This window comes from Sebastes fasciatus, chromosome 12, assembly GCF_043250625.1.
Source record: "Sebastes fasciatus isolate fSebFas1 chromosome 12, fSebFas1.pri, whole genome shotgun sequence".
Classification (NCBI taxonomy): Eukaryota; Metazoa; Chordata; class Actinopteri; order Perciformes; family Sebastidae; genus Sebastes; species Sebastes fasciatus.
Genome location: NC_133806.1, coordinates 1,074,644 through 1,092,048, shown reverse-complemented (window position 1 = coordinate 1,092,048; position 17,405 = coordinate 1,074,644). Strand labels below are relative to the sequence as shown.

General features: G+C 41.3%; 1 protein-coding gene across 1 annotated transcript in view; it reads left to right on the top strand.

The window, feature by feature from the left end:
• LOC141778306 (exostosin-1a-like) overlaps positions 1-14,976 on the top strand; it is a 42,342-nt gene extending 27,366 nt beyond the window's left edge. The window contains exons 3-11 of the mRNA XM_074652487.1: positions 4,031-4,138; positions 4,969-5,088; positions 6,785-6,917; positions 7,527-7,645; positions 10,008-10,103; positions 10,388-10,477; positions 10,646-10,806; positions 10,899-11,070; positions 11,889-14,976. Coding sequence (XP_074508588.1) covers positions 4,031-4,138; positions 4,969-5,088; positions 6,785-6,917; positions 7,527-7,645; positions 10,008-10,103; positions 10,388-10,477; positions 10,646-10,806; positions 10,899-11,070; positions 11,889-12,074 — 1,185 coding nt within the window. The 3' untranslated portion in view covers positions 12,075-14,976. The remainder of the gene's footprint in view (positions 1-4,030; positions 4,139-4,968; positions 5,089-6,784; positions 6,918-7,526; positions 7,646-10,007; positions 10,104-10,387; positions 10,478-10,645; positions 10,807-10,898; positions 11,071-11,888) is intronic.
• The last annotated feature ends 2,429 nt before the right edge of the window (positions 14,977-17,405 follow it).

The window sequence follows — 17,405 nt, the reverse complement described above, 5'->3', positions numbered from 1 at the left end:
CACACAATCTAACAGAGATGTTGAAGCTTCTTCAGTGACGGTGCTCGAGGCTCAGACCGTAGTTATAGTTAAAGAATGGGTTTAATGAACAGTTTCATTTAAAGGGACTGTTTGTAAGAATCAGAAATGTCTTGTTAACAGCTTCACCTGTGGCCGTTAAGTCAATGAAAGTCAGCGTCCTGTTGCTGGCGCTTGTGCTCGCTCTACATAGACATGAAGGAGCATCGCTCAACACAGTGAGGAGACACACGTCAGCTAAAAGCACAATATCACTCTATATTTCAGCTGCTTGGCAGTAATGTTAGCTGACCAGACCAAGGTCTCTCCATGAATCAATGCTGATCCTAGTGTTGGCTTTTCCTGCCTCAGCCTCCCGACCGCGGCCGGAGGGAACGGGAGACGCCGGAGTTTTGGTCGGAGATGACAACGTTTCTCTCTGCAGAGCCCTGTCTCTCCTCCGCGTCCTCTGACCGCGGCCAACACTGTTTAACAGACGGGCTTCACTAGATACAACCAAGAGGTTTTGGTGCTTCCGTGTAGTTTGTGTTGGAGTCTGAGTCTGAACAGCGCGCATGGGACACCGACCGGTAATGATTTATACGTGTAAGAAGTTACAAACAGTCCCTTTAAGGCAGTTGTGTTTTAAAAAAAATACAACTTTCCTGTCTTTCTTCACCGTGAGAAAAAAGTGCTTGTTGAATTACCATTGACTGGCATCTTAGAGTCACAAGAACCTTTCAAACATATTGATTCTTCAAAATGAGTCAGTTAATCCCAATGCAGGCTAATGTAGATGAATGACCCAGTAAGCAAGATGTCATGATAAAAGAGTAAATGACTATACCATGAGTGAGTATTTATGAGTGTGTTGAATCGGACATCCTATCTTCGAAGTTGCAGGACACTTTGGGGACAGATCTAAACAGTATTTTAGACACTGATTGTTAACTAGGACTGAATGATTTTGAAAAAATATCCAATTGCGATTATTTTGACTGCTATTGCAATTGTGATATTTTTTACCATATTAGAGGGAATGGTAATTTTTGCATCATTATTCTCATTTTCATTAAAAAACATATTAAAATGATTATGGTGTGATCTTTGAGTGGATCTGTACCAAACAAAGATGTTTTCTAAAGTCTGTAGATCATGATGTGTAGGCCAGGACATCTCTGTAGCACCAGAATATTTCATTTAAAATGGTATTTTGACACATTTCACCTTTAGTAAATATTGCAGTAGGCCAGATTGCAATTTCAATAAAATGTAAATGAATTGTGCAGCTCTATTGTTAACCTGCCTTTTTGCCTTCACACACTCTGGTACCAGTGTAGTGATAATATGTAAAGTATTCCTGTATTTTAGTGAATACATGTGGGAGAAGGATTTGGAGTTGCCTCTGTACAATTATATTTTAGATGTTTAGTCTTCCTCCTCCGGTGACTTCCAGTATACTACAGTATAATGAGTGCAACAAGTTAAGGAAAAAAAAGTCAATATTTTTGTCATCACAAAATCAAAAGCAACCAAAGTGGTGGTGTTATTTTCCTCTGTGAGTTGTGTTTGTGTCGAGCACTGTAAGCAGTAGTCCTGGGGAAACAGTAGAGAAACAGTCAGGGAAGAGAGAGAGATTTCTGAGCAAGAATAAGAATGACATTTGAGTTTACAGTAGAAGATGAGCAGTGACCGGGGAGATAATTGCACCACTGGGGAGCCAGGAGTGAGGCGAGGTCAGACAGTGGACTTATGAATGAGAAAGAGTGCAGTTGAGGTAACATGCAGAGTTTGACTGGAGAGTAGTGCTGGACACGGCTTGGAGGTATTAGTGTGTCTTCTCACGCTCAGCCTTATGCAGTAGCTCTGTAGCTGATGAGGGCAGGCAGACACTTGAGTATTTGGGTGCTGTATTAAGTTACATCGGCTCAAGTGAGTTTATCCTAACAGGCCAGATAGGAAGCAATGCAATAGTCAAGAATGGAGACGTTCACATGATTGAACTAGAGCTGGGTTGGTGGCAGCGTCCGAAATTAGCACCCGCTATCCGCCAAATGCAGGTAAATTGTTGGCAGTGTCATCAGGACACCCGCCACTTTGGCAGACAGGGAAAACACTAGAGATGGAATAGAGAAGTGTAGTTGTCCACTTTCTCGGCATCTCATGCCTCCGTGACTATTGATTCCTCTTATTGATGCTTTCCGACAGTAACGCTGCACAATGAGGCAGACGCACGCTGTATCATGTTTCAGTTTGTTTGGGACCGGAGCCACAGCGGAGAGAAAAGAAAGTGCTCAACAGCGTGGCGCTACTAAACCTGAAGGACGCACCTTATTGTTCCCTGAAAAATCTGTGTTGAAATCAGCAGGAGGAGAGTTAGTAATGTTAGCTGTTAGCAGCTGTTAGCAGCACAGTCCTGACTGGATAAATACCGGAGCTACTGACGTTACCGGAGGTGCCATTGAGTTATTATTATGAGGCGTTCAAAGTCTGCTCAGCAAAATTACCATTGGGTGAAGATAAATTACAACGTTATCATGATGTGTTCAAATGTAATCTCGTAAAATGAAGATTGTTTGTTTGAAGGAGATGTTTTCACAGCAATATAAAATAGATATTAGAGAGAAAATTATGAGCTGTTTAACTTCCTAACAACTTTCCAAGATTTTTTTTAATCAAAGCAAATATTTAAATAATTATAATCATTTCAATTGTGTGTTTTTATGCAAATACTATAGATGACAATAACAAAGTACATTCCAACACTGTAATTTACCGCGTACATAATGTTTTTTATGTTAAATATATAGAACATTGAATTACATCAGATCTAAAATGTTTTTCCTTCATTTAGAGCAGTGATTTCAGAAGTGGCAGATACAGTTTCTGAGTAGCAGACAAAAAAAAATACTTGTCTGCCACAGTGGCAGGAAGTGAAGAAAGTTAATTTCAGACCCTGGTTGGTGAAGGAAGGGGGTTGGCAGATCTGGCAGATGATGCAGAGCTCAATCCAGCAGGATCAGGTTGTTCATGTAAAGGTGCCATGACGAGCAGTAGGCTGGGGTCACACGTATGTTACGCATGTGTGTGTTTGCAAAATGTAGGGAGTTGATAGCAGTGAGTTTTATTAATGAATGTTTGTTCTGGGATGAGTTGGGAGAGGATGGAGCTCCGTGAGTCTCTAGTGGATTGGTCTGTGAGAGCAGATAGGTAGGGAGGGAAAGCATGGCAGCGTTACAGCAGATTGCTGCCTCTGCTAATGACACCGAGGAGATTAGACGAGCACTGCAGCACTCCGGTGCCGGAGCGTTTGTACCTGGACGTGCGTGTGCATGTGTAGTGAGTGACCGAGGCCAATCAGTGAATGGTACCCCGCTTAACAGATTATAGGGCAGGACGCTTTACAACTCTTACACACACAGACTTAAACTTAACAGCACAAACATGCACACGCCTACAGATGGGTGACTGGGTTCACATGGACACTCACAAACATGGATACACACTTCATTGCAATTTCATTGATCTCTCAGACACAAGGGTTTAATGTTCAAGTATGTTGTTTTGAAGTGTATCTTCCTTTCCACGGAACATAATGATGGTTTTTATATGAAGCCGCGCCGCCTCGTCACTTTGAGAGTTAGTCATCGAGGTGCTGCAGCAGTTCTGTAGTTATCGCAAATGTGTTGGAAGATGTGTCGCCTCTATTGGTTCAGTAGCCTGATTTGATTGCTTGGGAAATGGACCCTGTACGGTGATGACATGGGACGGCAGAGCAGAAGACATTTAGTGATATCTTTTCAGTTTCCTCTTCTCGCCAGTCTGTCTTTATATTGCTACCTGTAGAAATGAAAACTATACCACGAGGGTGATGTCCCCCCCCACACACTGATTTAATACATTTATTCATTAATGCTTTATTTCTTGCTGGTGTGTGTTTGCATTTTCACCGTACGTGACGCTACCTGTTGTGAGCATCTCAGGCTCTGCAGAGCAGCTTTTATTTTAATTAATCTCATTATTACTCTTACAGGCAGCTTGTGTGCCGGTGATGCTCAGCAACGGCTGGGAGCTGCCCTTCTCAGAGATCATCGACTGGAACACGGCAGCTGTGATTGGGGATGAAAGGCTGCTACTACAGGTAGGTACAGCTGCTGCTGCTACCGGAGACACTTAAAGGTGGAAACTAAAGTAAGACTTTAGTCAACACTGCTAAAAAAAGAAGAAGCATATCCGAATATGACAATATTCTGAATGTGATATGGGTCATGTTAACGGCTTATTGGAGCATTTTCCACATGTGGGATATGCCGATATGTGTGTTTTAGGATCATTCTTTGGACATGTATACAGTGCATTCAGAATATGCGTCTTGATTGGTGTTTTTACGGCAGCTTGCGACACACGGCGCCACGGCCTCTTGCCTGTTTAGGCCAGCTCTGTGCGTTATACACAAAACAACTAGCTGACAGTTTGCAGAGATGCACGCCCAAAATAAAGCTCACATTTCTGGTCGGAAGGAGAAACACACCTACTTTAGGACATTATGACAGACCTGGATACCAACAGGTTTTTGGGATATGCACAAATATCGCAATGCCGACCTTTTCAAGAAGGTGGTTGAAGGATTGAAAAACTGAGACTGTGTTCGCATAGTCGAACAAGTCCAACACTTGGAGTAATTGGAGTATGCACAACTGCATGTAAACGGGAATATTAGTGGAATATTCATTTTCACTAGCTTAATAGGAATATTATCTTTTTCAGAATAATGGCAGAAAAATGAATATTTTGTGAATGTAAACGTAATCAGTGACACATGCTCTTGTATTTAAGGACATATTTGTGTTGATTTCCCTCCCTAGTTTAGTCCCGATTTGTATATCTGGACCGCCGTCTCCTAAAGCTTCTCTAAGCTGTGTAGAGACGACAGGTTTTAGTTTTTTTAACATGTATTTCTTTCTTTCCCAGATCCCCTCAACAGTTCGCTCCATCCACCAGGATAACATCCTGTCCCTTAGACACCAGACCCAGTTCCTATGGGAGGCTTATTTCAACTCTGTGGAGAAGATAGTACTGACCACACTGGAGGTACACACACGTTCATACATACAGTACAAGTTTTTAATATGCTTAAGTATAAACTGTTAGACATCAGATCAGGTGCCAATGCCCACGATTTGCCTAAAATGTTACTAATTTGTGAGTCAGTATTTATTTTTGCACTTCACAATGGTACCACCTGTTTTGTTTGTTTTGTATCCAGTAATTTGGAAATGTCTGAGCTTCCTACTCTGATTCTGCTTTTCTTCAGCTGTATGAAAACAACTATGCATGATTGCACACAAAGTCACACAACAAGCGTACGAATACGGTGTAAATCCATTCATTCATGACTTTTTCATAGAATTTTCCGAGTCACTTAATTCTGCACACCCCAGTTATTGACTTTGTACCAACATCTTACGAGTGCAGACTCGTTGTGGTTGCAGATATGATACCCACAATGAAACTGCTCCAGACTGGATTGAAAACCAAGGGGGATGACGTGTATTGTTAAACAGCGCTGTCATGTTTTTGAGGCTGTTTCTTGGCTATCAATCATGTCAGTAGTTTGTTCCTGTCAGACTCCGTTTATCTGTATTCTTCCTGGCGAGCAGCAGCAGGCTATCTTACCGCTCTTGGGCTAGAATTACAAACAAGCAAAGATGAGAGCAGGGAGGAATGAAAAGGAGAGGATGTGTACGGCTGGCTGTGAGTTTAAGGCAGGAGGATTTTTCACTGCATTCTAAGTTATGCTTTTGTGCATCCCCAAATTCACCAGCCACCATCTGCAGTGTTCCTCTAAAGTCTAGCTGCTAGTCTACCAGAGAGTCGACAGGATCAATGGATCAGGATTTAGCTTGTAGCTGATTATGTTTAATTAGTTTAATGAATGTTTGAATCTTAATTATAACAAACAGGAAACAGCTGATTTCATGTTACACGTCAGCCGTACTGCTGCCTGCAGCTCACACCGTGACTCCTCAGATAGTGTTACAGAGGCCTCGTCCCCAGAGGTAGGAAGTCAGGGCACTAGAAGGCAGGGCTGGGATTTCTCTGTCAGCGGGGTAAAGTTACACCCCCGAAGACGCTGATCTTCGATCTGTTTACACTCTCAGTATCTTAACCCCGTTCCAACACATGCCGTAGTACAAGGCTGCTGAGATGTCGGTGTTCTGGCTTCACATTTAATCCTTTTAGTGAGCTGCCGTTGGCGGGGGAGTCTAGATATTTTACAGTCAACTTAGAAACGGTAATCTTCCAGTTGCACCTCAAGAATCTGTTTATTACCACAATATCCTTCAGGGTTTCCTCTGCTCTGTAGCTACCCCATAGCTCATATTTAGATTTGATTAGAGCTTCAGTTGATGCTGTGGGCCCATAATGCCCGCTGACACAATGTACAGTATGTGATACTGGGCTAAACACACAAATAGGCTCATGGAACAGGCTCATTCTTTTCTTTATTTGATCTATGAGAAGACTTGACAGCATAATGAAAACCACTCATTTGTTTATTTGAAGTGACTCGTAGTTTCAGTTAGTTAGAGAAGAACTGACATAATTATAGATTCATTTGAAGTGAATAGACATGGAGGATCTTGGCTCACAGGTAATTCCCTGCTGTATCTTGGCCTTATGGTCTTTTTTTCTACATGGGGAACAGTTGATTGATATTTAACAATTGCAATCAATTGACCACTTTGCAGAAAACATCAATGTAGTTTCTCCTCTGTTTCTGCAGATCATCCAGGACCGGGTACTACAGCACACCTCCAGGAGTAACCTCATGTGGAACAGTCTGCCCGGAGGCCTCTTCACCCTGCCTCAGTACTCCACATACCTGGGAGACTTCCCCTTCTACTACGCCAAGCTGGGTCAGTTAATTAGTCATGCACATGCTATATGCTAACAACCACGTTAACGGCACCCCCCCTCAGGTTTGATAGACTGATTTACAACACAGGAGCAGCTGGTGCGTGGCAGCTGTTGAGTCCTCGTAAACTAACGTAACGTGAATCAGTGACACGGAGACAAGTTATGCAGGATGTCTTTATTAATTCATGATTTGTCACAGAGAAGCTCGCCAATTAGACCTGCCGTGTTGCCGTGTTGTATCTGTGCTGGGTTAATTGGCCAGATCTAGGGCTTGTTGTCAACATTGGGATTTGGTTAACTGGCACCTTTTCTTTAACGAGCCTAATTAGATCCTTCAGCTACACCGTATGCCAAGTAAACAAGCACAAACCAAGAGACGCTCAAAGCTGTCAGGGAGGTAGTGTTAGTGGAAATTCTACTGTGTGCAGTTCAGTTTAGAGTTTGTGATAGTAAAGAGGTAATGCTGACACTACTTACTTATAGAACAGACAGTATGTATACAGTGTTCAAGTCATACTACTGCATAACTGAGTGAACGTGATTCAGAAGATCAGATTCATCTTACCTGACTTCTTTTCTAACCTCTGATGTGTCCCGGCTGTTTTCAGGCGTGAAGCCGTACACCAAGTTTACAGCGATCGTTCTGGTGGTGAGCCCGCTGGTCTCCCAGTCCCAGCCGGTCATGAAGCTGCTCGTGGCCGTGGCCAAATCCCAGTACTGTGCTCAGGTAATTCAAAACCCAACACATTACACAACATCAATCACCTCGCTCAGTTGAGTGTTACTGAGGTGAGAAGAAGCTCCATAAAACTAGAATGGAGCTACTTTAATGTTAAACAAATCACATCACTGAGAGTTTCAAGTTCAATTAACGCCAGGCTGCAGTTGATTCAGTTCAAAGTCGACATTATTCCAAAGTAAAGATGAACTAAATGTATCCTAATGTATGGGATATCTGTGACGGATGTAATCCCTCAAAAGGTTCTCTTGGTCATACTTTCTGGTTTTGTTCTAAGATTGTCCCTTTCTGGCAGGAAATCTTTAATTGGTATTGTAAAATGTATGATCTGCAGATTGAACCTGATGTACTAATTGCAGTGTTGGTTGCTCCGGAGCTTCTCCTGCATTACCACGCACGGCACAGCAGACCTGATGACTGGTCTGGTAGTACCTGAGAGAATAATTCTAAAAGAATGGAAGGCCACCAGCGCTCCTTGTTTTTCTAGACGGCTGAGGGAACTAGTTTCAGGGATACAAACCTCGAGAGGCTTCGAAGCAACACACATGGTTCTCAAGAAACATTTGAGTGCATTTTTTGGCCCAATTATTAGACACCTTGACTCCCCCGACTGTTAGCTGAAGTCCTACTGCGTCACATCCAGTTTGGCTATTCTTACTGTTCTTTCCCTGATACGACATAGACGGAAATGTGATTGTATCTTTGTCTGTCTAGTCTGGCTTTCTTGTAGTGGTTGTCTTTTTTTTATTAGTAGTATTATTTAATTTGATATATATGTATATATATATATATATATATATATATATATGTGTATATATATATATATATATATGTATATATATATATTTATTATTTCAGTGTTGTTATATGTATATATATACATATATATATATGTATATATATACATACATATATGTGTATATGTGTGTATATATATATATATATATATATATATATATATATATATATATATATGTATACATGTATACATGTATATATGTATACATGTATATATATATGTATATATATACATATATATATATATGTATGTATATATATATGTATATATGTATGTATATATACATATATATATATATATATATATATGTATACATGTATATATATGTATATATATACATATATATATATATGTATATATGTATGTATATATATATGTGTGTATATATGTATATATATGTATGTATATGAAAAACAAAAAAGTAACATCTACAGACAGACTCACAAACATACCAACCCCACATACAGAATAATAATAATAATAATAATAATAATAATAATAATAATAATAATAATAATAATAATGAAAAATAAAATATTTTACTTTTGTTTTATTTTAATTTTTTTTAAATATTTTTTTTTATTTTGTTTAAAAAAATATTTCTTTTATTAAAAAAAATAAATATATATATATTTTTTTATTATTATTATTCTGTATGTGGGGTTGGTATGTTTGTGAGTCTGTCTATAGATGTACTTTTCTAGTTTTCTTTTGTTTGTTTCTGATGAAAATTTAAAAAAAAAAAAAAATCCCTGAGTTTCAAACAGTTTTAAGATGTTAAAAAGAAAGAAGAGAAGCTCTGTTTGTCAGTGTCATTTCTCAGGTTTATCACATCACTGCTGTTTGCTTAAAACTGCTTTTGAACTTCAGTATTTTATTCATGCTGGAGATGAAGGGAGGCTGTCCAAAATGATTTCCAAACCTTCCTGCTACAATAGATCCACCCAGACACTCCTCTCTCTGCAGACACTATTATATTATATTATATTATACTAATGCACGCTGCAGGAAATACAGGAAGCCGTTACCTGCAGAATCATTTTAATGCACAGCTGTCAAACATCAACATCTCACATAATAGCTCTAATTTCTCACTGAGTTCCTACATGAAAGTCTGTTTATGATATTAATGGTGTGAGTGGTGGGTTTATGGTGGTTAGCCTTTTAACTACTAGCTCTCTGTTGTGTTGTGGAGCAGTTCGTTTTCATGTGTACAGTAAATATGTTAAAACTGCAAGGCCAGCATGAAGGTGTCAGCACATTTTGTTTTCACATTTCCAGTGGTCCAGTTAGTGGCTGTCATGTAGCTGTAGGAGGTGTGACAGCTCTGAAAATAGTCCTGCAGTAGAATGAGGAAGTTGTTTTTCCACATAAATAGGGAGTTAATAAAAATAGAGCTTTGTATTGAAACGAGGGTTTTTGATCCATACATATATTGATGAATCCGACATTAATAGGCTGCTATTTGAACATAACTCTCATTAGGTGTTCATACATGGGTATGCAGATGAATATGAACATGTTGGCTGAGCTTCCCCTCTCTTTGTGCAGGTGATTGTTCTGTGGAACTGTGACAAGCCTCTTCCTGCCAAGCACCGCTGGCCTGTCACCTCAGTCCCCGTCATTGTTATCGAGGGTGAAAGCAAGGTAAGGAACCACAGCCTTACTCTCCATAGACTCCTCTCATAAGGTAATGTTACTGCAGCCATTTCACATTCAGCACTAGAAGCCTACAGTTGAATTTAATTCAAGGTGCACAATATAAAACTGGTACCCTGGTAGCGCTGCCTGTCAGGCAGATGTTCCTCTCATGTGCTCATATGGGCCCCGTTTATACTCTTGATTGTTGAGCTGCATGATAAAACTGTTTACTGTCGTTTAGCAGTCGGTCACATTTTGTTTGTGTTTCTATGTTTTGCGAATTCTTCCAGGTGATAAGCAGTCGTTTTCTGCCCTACGACACCATCCCCACTGACGCTGTCCTCAGTCTGGATGAGGACACCGTGCTCTCCACCACAGAGGTCAGACTACCAGCAAATCATGTTTTAATCACGAGTACATGCTGCAGAAGTTCTTGTTAATAATTGTATAATCACACTATTGTGTATCGTTTCGACACGGTGGATGTGTTCCTGGTTTCTGGTCCTCATGTCTTCCTGTCTCTTTGTCTCTCTCCGATCTCGGTCCAGGTGGACTTTGCCTTCACGGTGTGGCAGAGTTTCCCCGACCGCATCGTTGGCTACCCGGCCCGCAGCCACTTCTGGGACGGCAACAAGGAGCGGTGGGGCTACACATCCAAATGGACCAACGACTACTCCATGGTGCTGACCGGGGCTGCCATCTATCACAAGTACTGACACTCTCCTCTCCTCTCTGCTTCTCTTTTCTATATCACTCCTCTCAGCACTAAAACACCCTCTCTTACTGTACATCCTCTCTTAGATACTACCACTATCTGTACACCACCTACCTTCCAGCCAGTCTGAAGACCATGGTCGACCAGATGTCTAACTGCGAGGACATTCTGATGAATTTCCTGGTGTCCTCTGTGTCTAAACTACCGCCCATCAAGGTCACCCAGAAGAAACAATACAAGGAGACCATGATGGGTCAGGTGAGGCTGAATGTGTGTCCTGTACAACTATAGCTTGTTTTCTACTACGCCTGAAGGCAGAACCGGCACCGTGGTCAGGGTTATTGATGGAACTGTTTCAAAGAGAGAACCAATACAGGACTTGTTACTCCGTTCTTTCAGTTCTCTCAGAGGTTCCACTCCTTTTGTGTTTTCATGTGTGATCATCATGTGTGAGTAATCAGGTTTATTAAAGGTGTTAATGTTTAGAACGGTTGTAGTCTCTCTCTACGCACGATAAAGAACAGAGTAGAGGGAACGTCTCTACTCGTAGAAAGTACATTTTGATTGCCATTCTTTCAACTGTTGAGTTGACGTGTGGAGAGAAACACCTGCAGGATGCAGACTGTCGGTGGCAGTTTAACATGAAGGACGTTCTTTACTTCAGTCCAGCGAGGTGTTTTTTCTGGTAGCTTCTCTTTTAAACACGCCGGCCTCATCCTGCCTCATCCTGCCTCTGAGCTGGAGAAGCCCACATCATCTTTTATTCTTCTTCACATTGATGCTCCGTATTGATCAGACAGAGAACCGCGCTCTTCTTCTTCTTATTGATTATTGTAGAGGCCGATGGCCTTGAGACACATTGCACCATTTAAACCCTGATAGTGTTAGCTGTTATAAATATATATTTATAATATATAAAGATCAGGCGTTTGTGAATTCAGATTGAAATGTGTTTTATTTTTTTGCAATATGGCCTTCAGTAATGAAAAAACTCCTCATGAATAATTACAACAGGCTCTGAAAGGTCAGAATAATCTGTGATGCATTTTTCATTTTGTCTGTCTCCCCCCCCCCAGAGCTCCCGGGCGTCTCGCTGGGCCGACCCGGACCACTTCGCCCAGCGTCAGACCTGCATGAACAAGTTCGCCAGCTGGTTTGGCACCATGCCCCTGGTCCACTCTCAGATGAGGCTGGACCCGGTCCTGTTCAAAGACCAGGTGTCCATACTGCGGAAGAAGTACAGGGACATCGAGAGGCTATAACCCTCCAAAGCCCCCCCGCTCTCTGGACACCACAAAGACAGAGCGAGGGGGGGGGGCGGACACGGAGAGAAACGCAGAGCCTTTCAATGATCACATGGCCGGATCAGTGGAGGAGCAAACGGGGTTCAGGAGGAGAGGAGGAGAAACTGGACCAGATGTGGAGGACACCTCATTCACTGGTCTCCTCTCTAGCTAGCTGAGCACACACTGACTACCAGCAGCTGAAGGACAGCTGAGGACTCTAAAACTGCTCTACTTTGGACCGAAGTGGTGGAAGTCACGGAGTTGGACATCACAGCTCGCTGCTTCTGTGTCCCGTCGGTGGAAAACCTCTCCCGCCTCCGACCCGCCGTCTCTTCTGCTCCGTTCACTCTGCACAGCTTCCTGATGACAGAATCTTATTGATAATTATGACTATGAAGAGGATAACACTATTTTGGATTGTTTTTTTATACGGTGGATGAATGGCCAGCACTACTCTCTCTCTGTATTGTCTTAATGAAAACCAACAGCAGGGTGGGGGGGTGAAGAGAGGAGCGGCGACCCCTCCACCTGCAGAACTGAGTTATGATCTGATATATTCACAGTGCCTCAAGTTTATCTAACGGCGTTGGGATGTGGGAGTCTGAGATAAAGACCTGGTGCAGATTGAGCACCTTGATCTCGCTGCTTTGTGTTTTTGTTTTTCATGATTTGCTTCATAACTGATGGAATAATGGGTCTGTAGTCAATTCTTCAGGTCAGCATTCACATTATATCCCTTGCTGAAGTGTAAGGAGGAATTATTTGTATTCAACTGACAAACAAAATGTGCCATTGTGAACATTTTGAATGGTAAAACTACGAGAGTGTTTCACAACTAGCTGGATTTCACTAAAGTGGGAATAACTAGATAAACACATGAACTGAATAGAAATGCAGACGATTCAATGGACTCTATTGTCGAGCAAGAAGTCTTCTTCACGTCTCATTCATAAAGGTTTATACTGTACATGATGAGCTAGAGTTGGTACTTGAATGCGTGCTGGCCTGAAGAACAACAGCAGATCAATAGAGTGGCCTTGGTTAAGGGAGGCTGAGCTCGCTAATCGAGCCAACCGACGGTCTGTTTGAAACACAAACCGCTGTGAAGACGAGGGACTAGATCATTTTGGGGCTTAGTTAGCAAGAGATATTTATATATACGGTTATTGTCTTTATGCCATACACCCAATTTAATGTTGTCCAGTGACGAGTTTAGCAGGAGCCTCGGCTGACAAGTACCTGACACGGGCTAACACGGCTTTCATCGAGGAGCATCAAACAGCGCTCGATGCTTTCACACTCCGAGTCGGCTTCACACTAAAGAGACGACTCGTTATGAACAGATATGTCCAGATTGAATTCTCACCAAGCATTTGTGATCCTGTTAAAAGGCAACAGGGAAGACATTTTGAGATGTGCTCTATTAAGTAATTATTCTCTTTTGTGGTATTTCTTCAACATAAATAATTAGACGCCTTTTAATTTGCAGAATGCCAATTAGTGTCTCTGATAATCACAGCCTGAAACAGCCGTTCATCTCGGAGAGATTCAGATCGGTAAAGTGCTGTTGTGCTTGAGGTAAAACCAGGATGTTCAAGTGTGTCCCATAACTCAGTATGTCCCATGATTATTGTCTCGATCAGTTTCTCCATGTTAGTCTTCTCAATCTGTGTCTCATTTACTGCAAATCTGTACTTTGAATGGAAAGTGTCCACATATGGAACATGAAATAGTTTTTGTTGTTTTTTTACAGCTGGATCAGGATGCTAATTGACTTATTGGCTAACTGACTTAAACAATTTCTAAGTGTTTGGTTCCATCCAACAATCACGCTCCGTTTTATTTCTGCCGTGATGTGTCAATCATATCAGGTTACCTGGACATGTTAACAGAATTTGATGAGTTTAGGATGTTCACCTGCGTTTATAAATCCCGGTGCATCGTCTGTTTAAAGCTTTGATCTGTCCATGAAGTCTCCGTGTGAAGCCAGCACCATTTCTAGAGACATCTAACCACACTGAAGGTTCACAGCTCTGTACCCCTCACCACAACATGTGCCAATAGATTATATATGAGTTTATAAGGAATGCCATGCATTCACATTTTTATTTGGTTCATTAAAACATTTCCTGTCTAGATATAAGAAAGTAAAATGTGAGAGAGAGGGGGGGGGGAGGTGCTGCATGGTATTTTTCACTTCGGCTTGACAGCAGATAAACAATCCTACTGTAGTATTACTAAACGCAGCGCTGTCGAGACAACTGAATATGGTCATAAACAGAATCACATTTCAGAAATGAACTTGGTGCAATATTTCAGATGATATTTTCTCTATCTTTTTCTCTTCTCCTTCTGTATGTTGTTGTTTCAGAGGGCAGTGGGGTTATATATTGATGTGCCTTCAGAAGAAATACACTTGTATTAGTTTGTTTTTTTCCCATCTGCGAGAAACAGCTCCCTGTTTTCATTTCACAGTAGGTTTATTGTTTTCTTCATCAATATCCAGTAACACATAACGGCTCCCTAAATGATATAGTTTAACACTGGAATGCTACGGAGACTCACCCCACATCTGATACCCACATTCCTGCCTTTTCTGTTGTAGGAACTGTTCTTTAAACACGTACTGCCTTGTATTACTATACCTACCTGGCTGTCACGAGTATAGTAATACATGTTAACACACACATGATTCAATCACACACAGTATTTATCAGACAGGATGGCTTCCCGACTGAATCTCTGCCTGCTTCCTTCCCTCTCTTCCGTAACTGCAGACCTAATTTTATAGAGATTAAAAATGGAAAGATAGAGGAAAAATCACAATTTTGTAAAAGAATTTTATAAAAACAAAACAAAAAAAAATCAATAAATAAAATGTTTGATATAAATTGCCTGTCTCTTTGTGTGTGACCATTTCTAAAATGTCTTGGTATGTCTGCTGTTATTGAATCAACCTGGTCCTCTCTCTTCTTCCTCTCTGACCCGCCGGCTTCCCAAAACACACTTTGCATGTTGGGTTTATGCTCTGCGCCCACTGAGGGAGAGCCAAACCAAATAATACCTTTAGCTTCCTCCTTGTGCGTGTGTGCGTGTGTGAACGTCATCCGATGCCAAGAAACTGCTGTGTTTACATAAATCTGTGTCAGGATGATCGGTTTAGACACGCTGCATAAATAACAGCATCTATCCAGGATGATCCCGCGGTGCATGAGAGCTGCCAACTCAGCTGCAGCAACAGCTACCGGAGAGATTGCTACCCCCAAAACACACACACACACACACACACACACACGGACCGACACCTAAATGGGCAAAACTCTCAGAGAAAAAGCTGTGCAGTTTGTTAAAGCTGGAACCGTGCCTGCACAGCATAAATTATCTAGTGACACACTAAAAAGGAAAACCATTTGGACAATTACAGCAAGACCACATCCAGTCTGATGGTCTGAGGACCAAATCAGGAGAAACAGATCCAGATGTGTAGATGCTTTACTGCACGGAGTGAGAGGAAATAAGTGATTTTCGATAAGCCAAGAAGTGAAACTTCTCTGTACTGGAGGGGTCTATCCACTGCCAAAAGTCTGCTTGTGTGATTTAACGGTATGCTAATCAATTCAGCGTCTCTTAATCCTGCTGATGAGTATCTGCGGTGGAGACGGATCCCAGCGTGCTCTCAGTCAGGCAGGCCTCTGCTCTACCGTTGGACTCCAGGCCAAATCTGACAACTGTCCTTCTTTTTCTATCAGCTTCACATCACATTTTATATTGTATCGTGTTTCAAGTCACACTCGGCCACATGAAAGAGAAATAAATAAAAAGAAAGCCATAACTAATCATATATCATATATACCAGTAAATTATATATTTAAAGAGGACCTGTTATGTTCATTTTCAGGTGCATACTTTGTATTTCAGGTTTCTACTAGAACATGTTTTTCTCATAGCGGCTGTGCTGCACCACCTCTTTTCCCCCTCTGTCTGAAAAGCTCTGTTTGAGCTCCTAACTGGCGGATATGCAAATGTGTTACTTGGTGACATCACCACGTTACGGAAAAAGAGGCGGGACTTTAAGCAAGACGTTTCAGGTAGTTCAGGAGCAGCCTTTCTGTCGAGGAGAGTAACTCCTTTGGGCTTTGTAACTTTGCAGACCTTTTACATGCACATAAAACTCTATAACACACTAAAGAGAAAGGACAAAGCACAAAAGCATAATAGGTCCTCTTTAATGAGACCTAAGCATCAAAACTTAAACAGCATTATAAGACTGTTTGCAGTGACAGTACAACTGAATGTCATCCAACAGCTACGTTACGGAGGAGCAGAAGGGGATCCCTGTGGCGATATAATTGAATACATTAAGATTAGGCACATTATGGCACTATTAGCCAGAAACAATTCATTTCACAGGATTAAAGGCATCTAATGCTTCAATCAGCATTTGTCTAGATAAAAATCTGTGGCTACTTTCAGCCCACATCTCCTCAGTCTGAGTGTTTTCCTGCATACATACAAGAATGCAAATCCAAAAGCACAAGATGTTTTATTCCATACAGCTGTGCAGATAATAATATACTTGTGTTTATGTAGAGATAATCAGATGTTCAGGCTTTGTGACTCACACCTTGTACGTCAACGCCGGAGCTCATCTGAAGCAGGAAAGCATCAGAGTAGAAGTGGCTGTTTAGATGTCTCTCTGTCACATGATAACAGCAACCAGCAATCAGCTATCTGGATAAAAAAACAGTATCTTGTTCAGCAGATGGCAGCCCAAAAAACTGTGTCACCATCCAGACGTGGCTGTGCAGCATCGTGTGTTACCTGTTTCTGTGCATAAAAATAGCTTGATTTATCATAAATCTGCAACACATTGAAAAGCTCCATCCAGTTTTACATTAAAGACCGTTTTAAATGCATTATCGTCTCTCTTACATCTGTTATAGCTTTCAACTGCAGAATCGTGTTTAGTAATTTGGCCTCGATCAATAATTCATTAATCTCACAATGCGCCGGTGAGATGATGAGATGTGGACGAGAACGATGATCTGAGTGATTCTGGAGCATATTTACACACATTTAAATTAATTTAGTGAATTACTTCTTCACTTAAAGTAATAAATGTTGACTGCCGGAGTTGTTATCCTGTGATTATGATGCATTATCACGCAGCTCTTAGTGCCTTGTGAGTTCACCTTGTTTTCCATCTGTACTGCAGATATCCAGCTATGCATGAGTGCTCATTGGATGTGACTTAAAATGATTCGATAAATCAATTCACAAACCATGCTGATAATAACAACTACATTT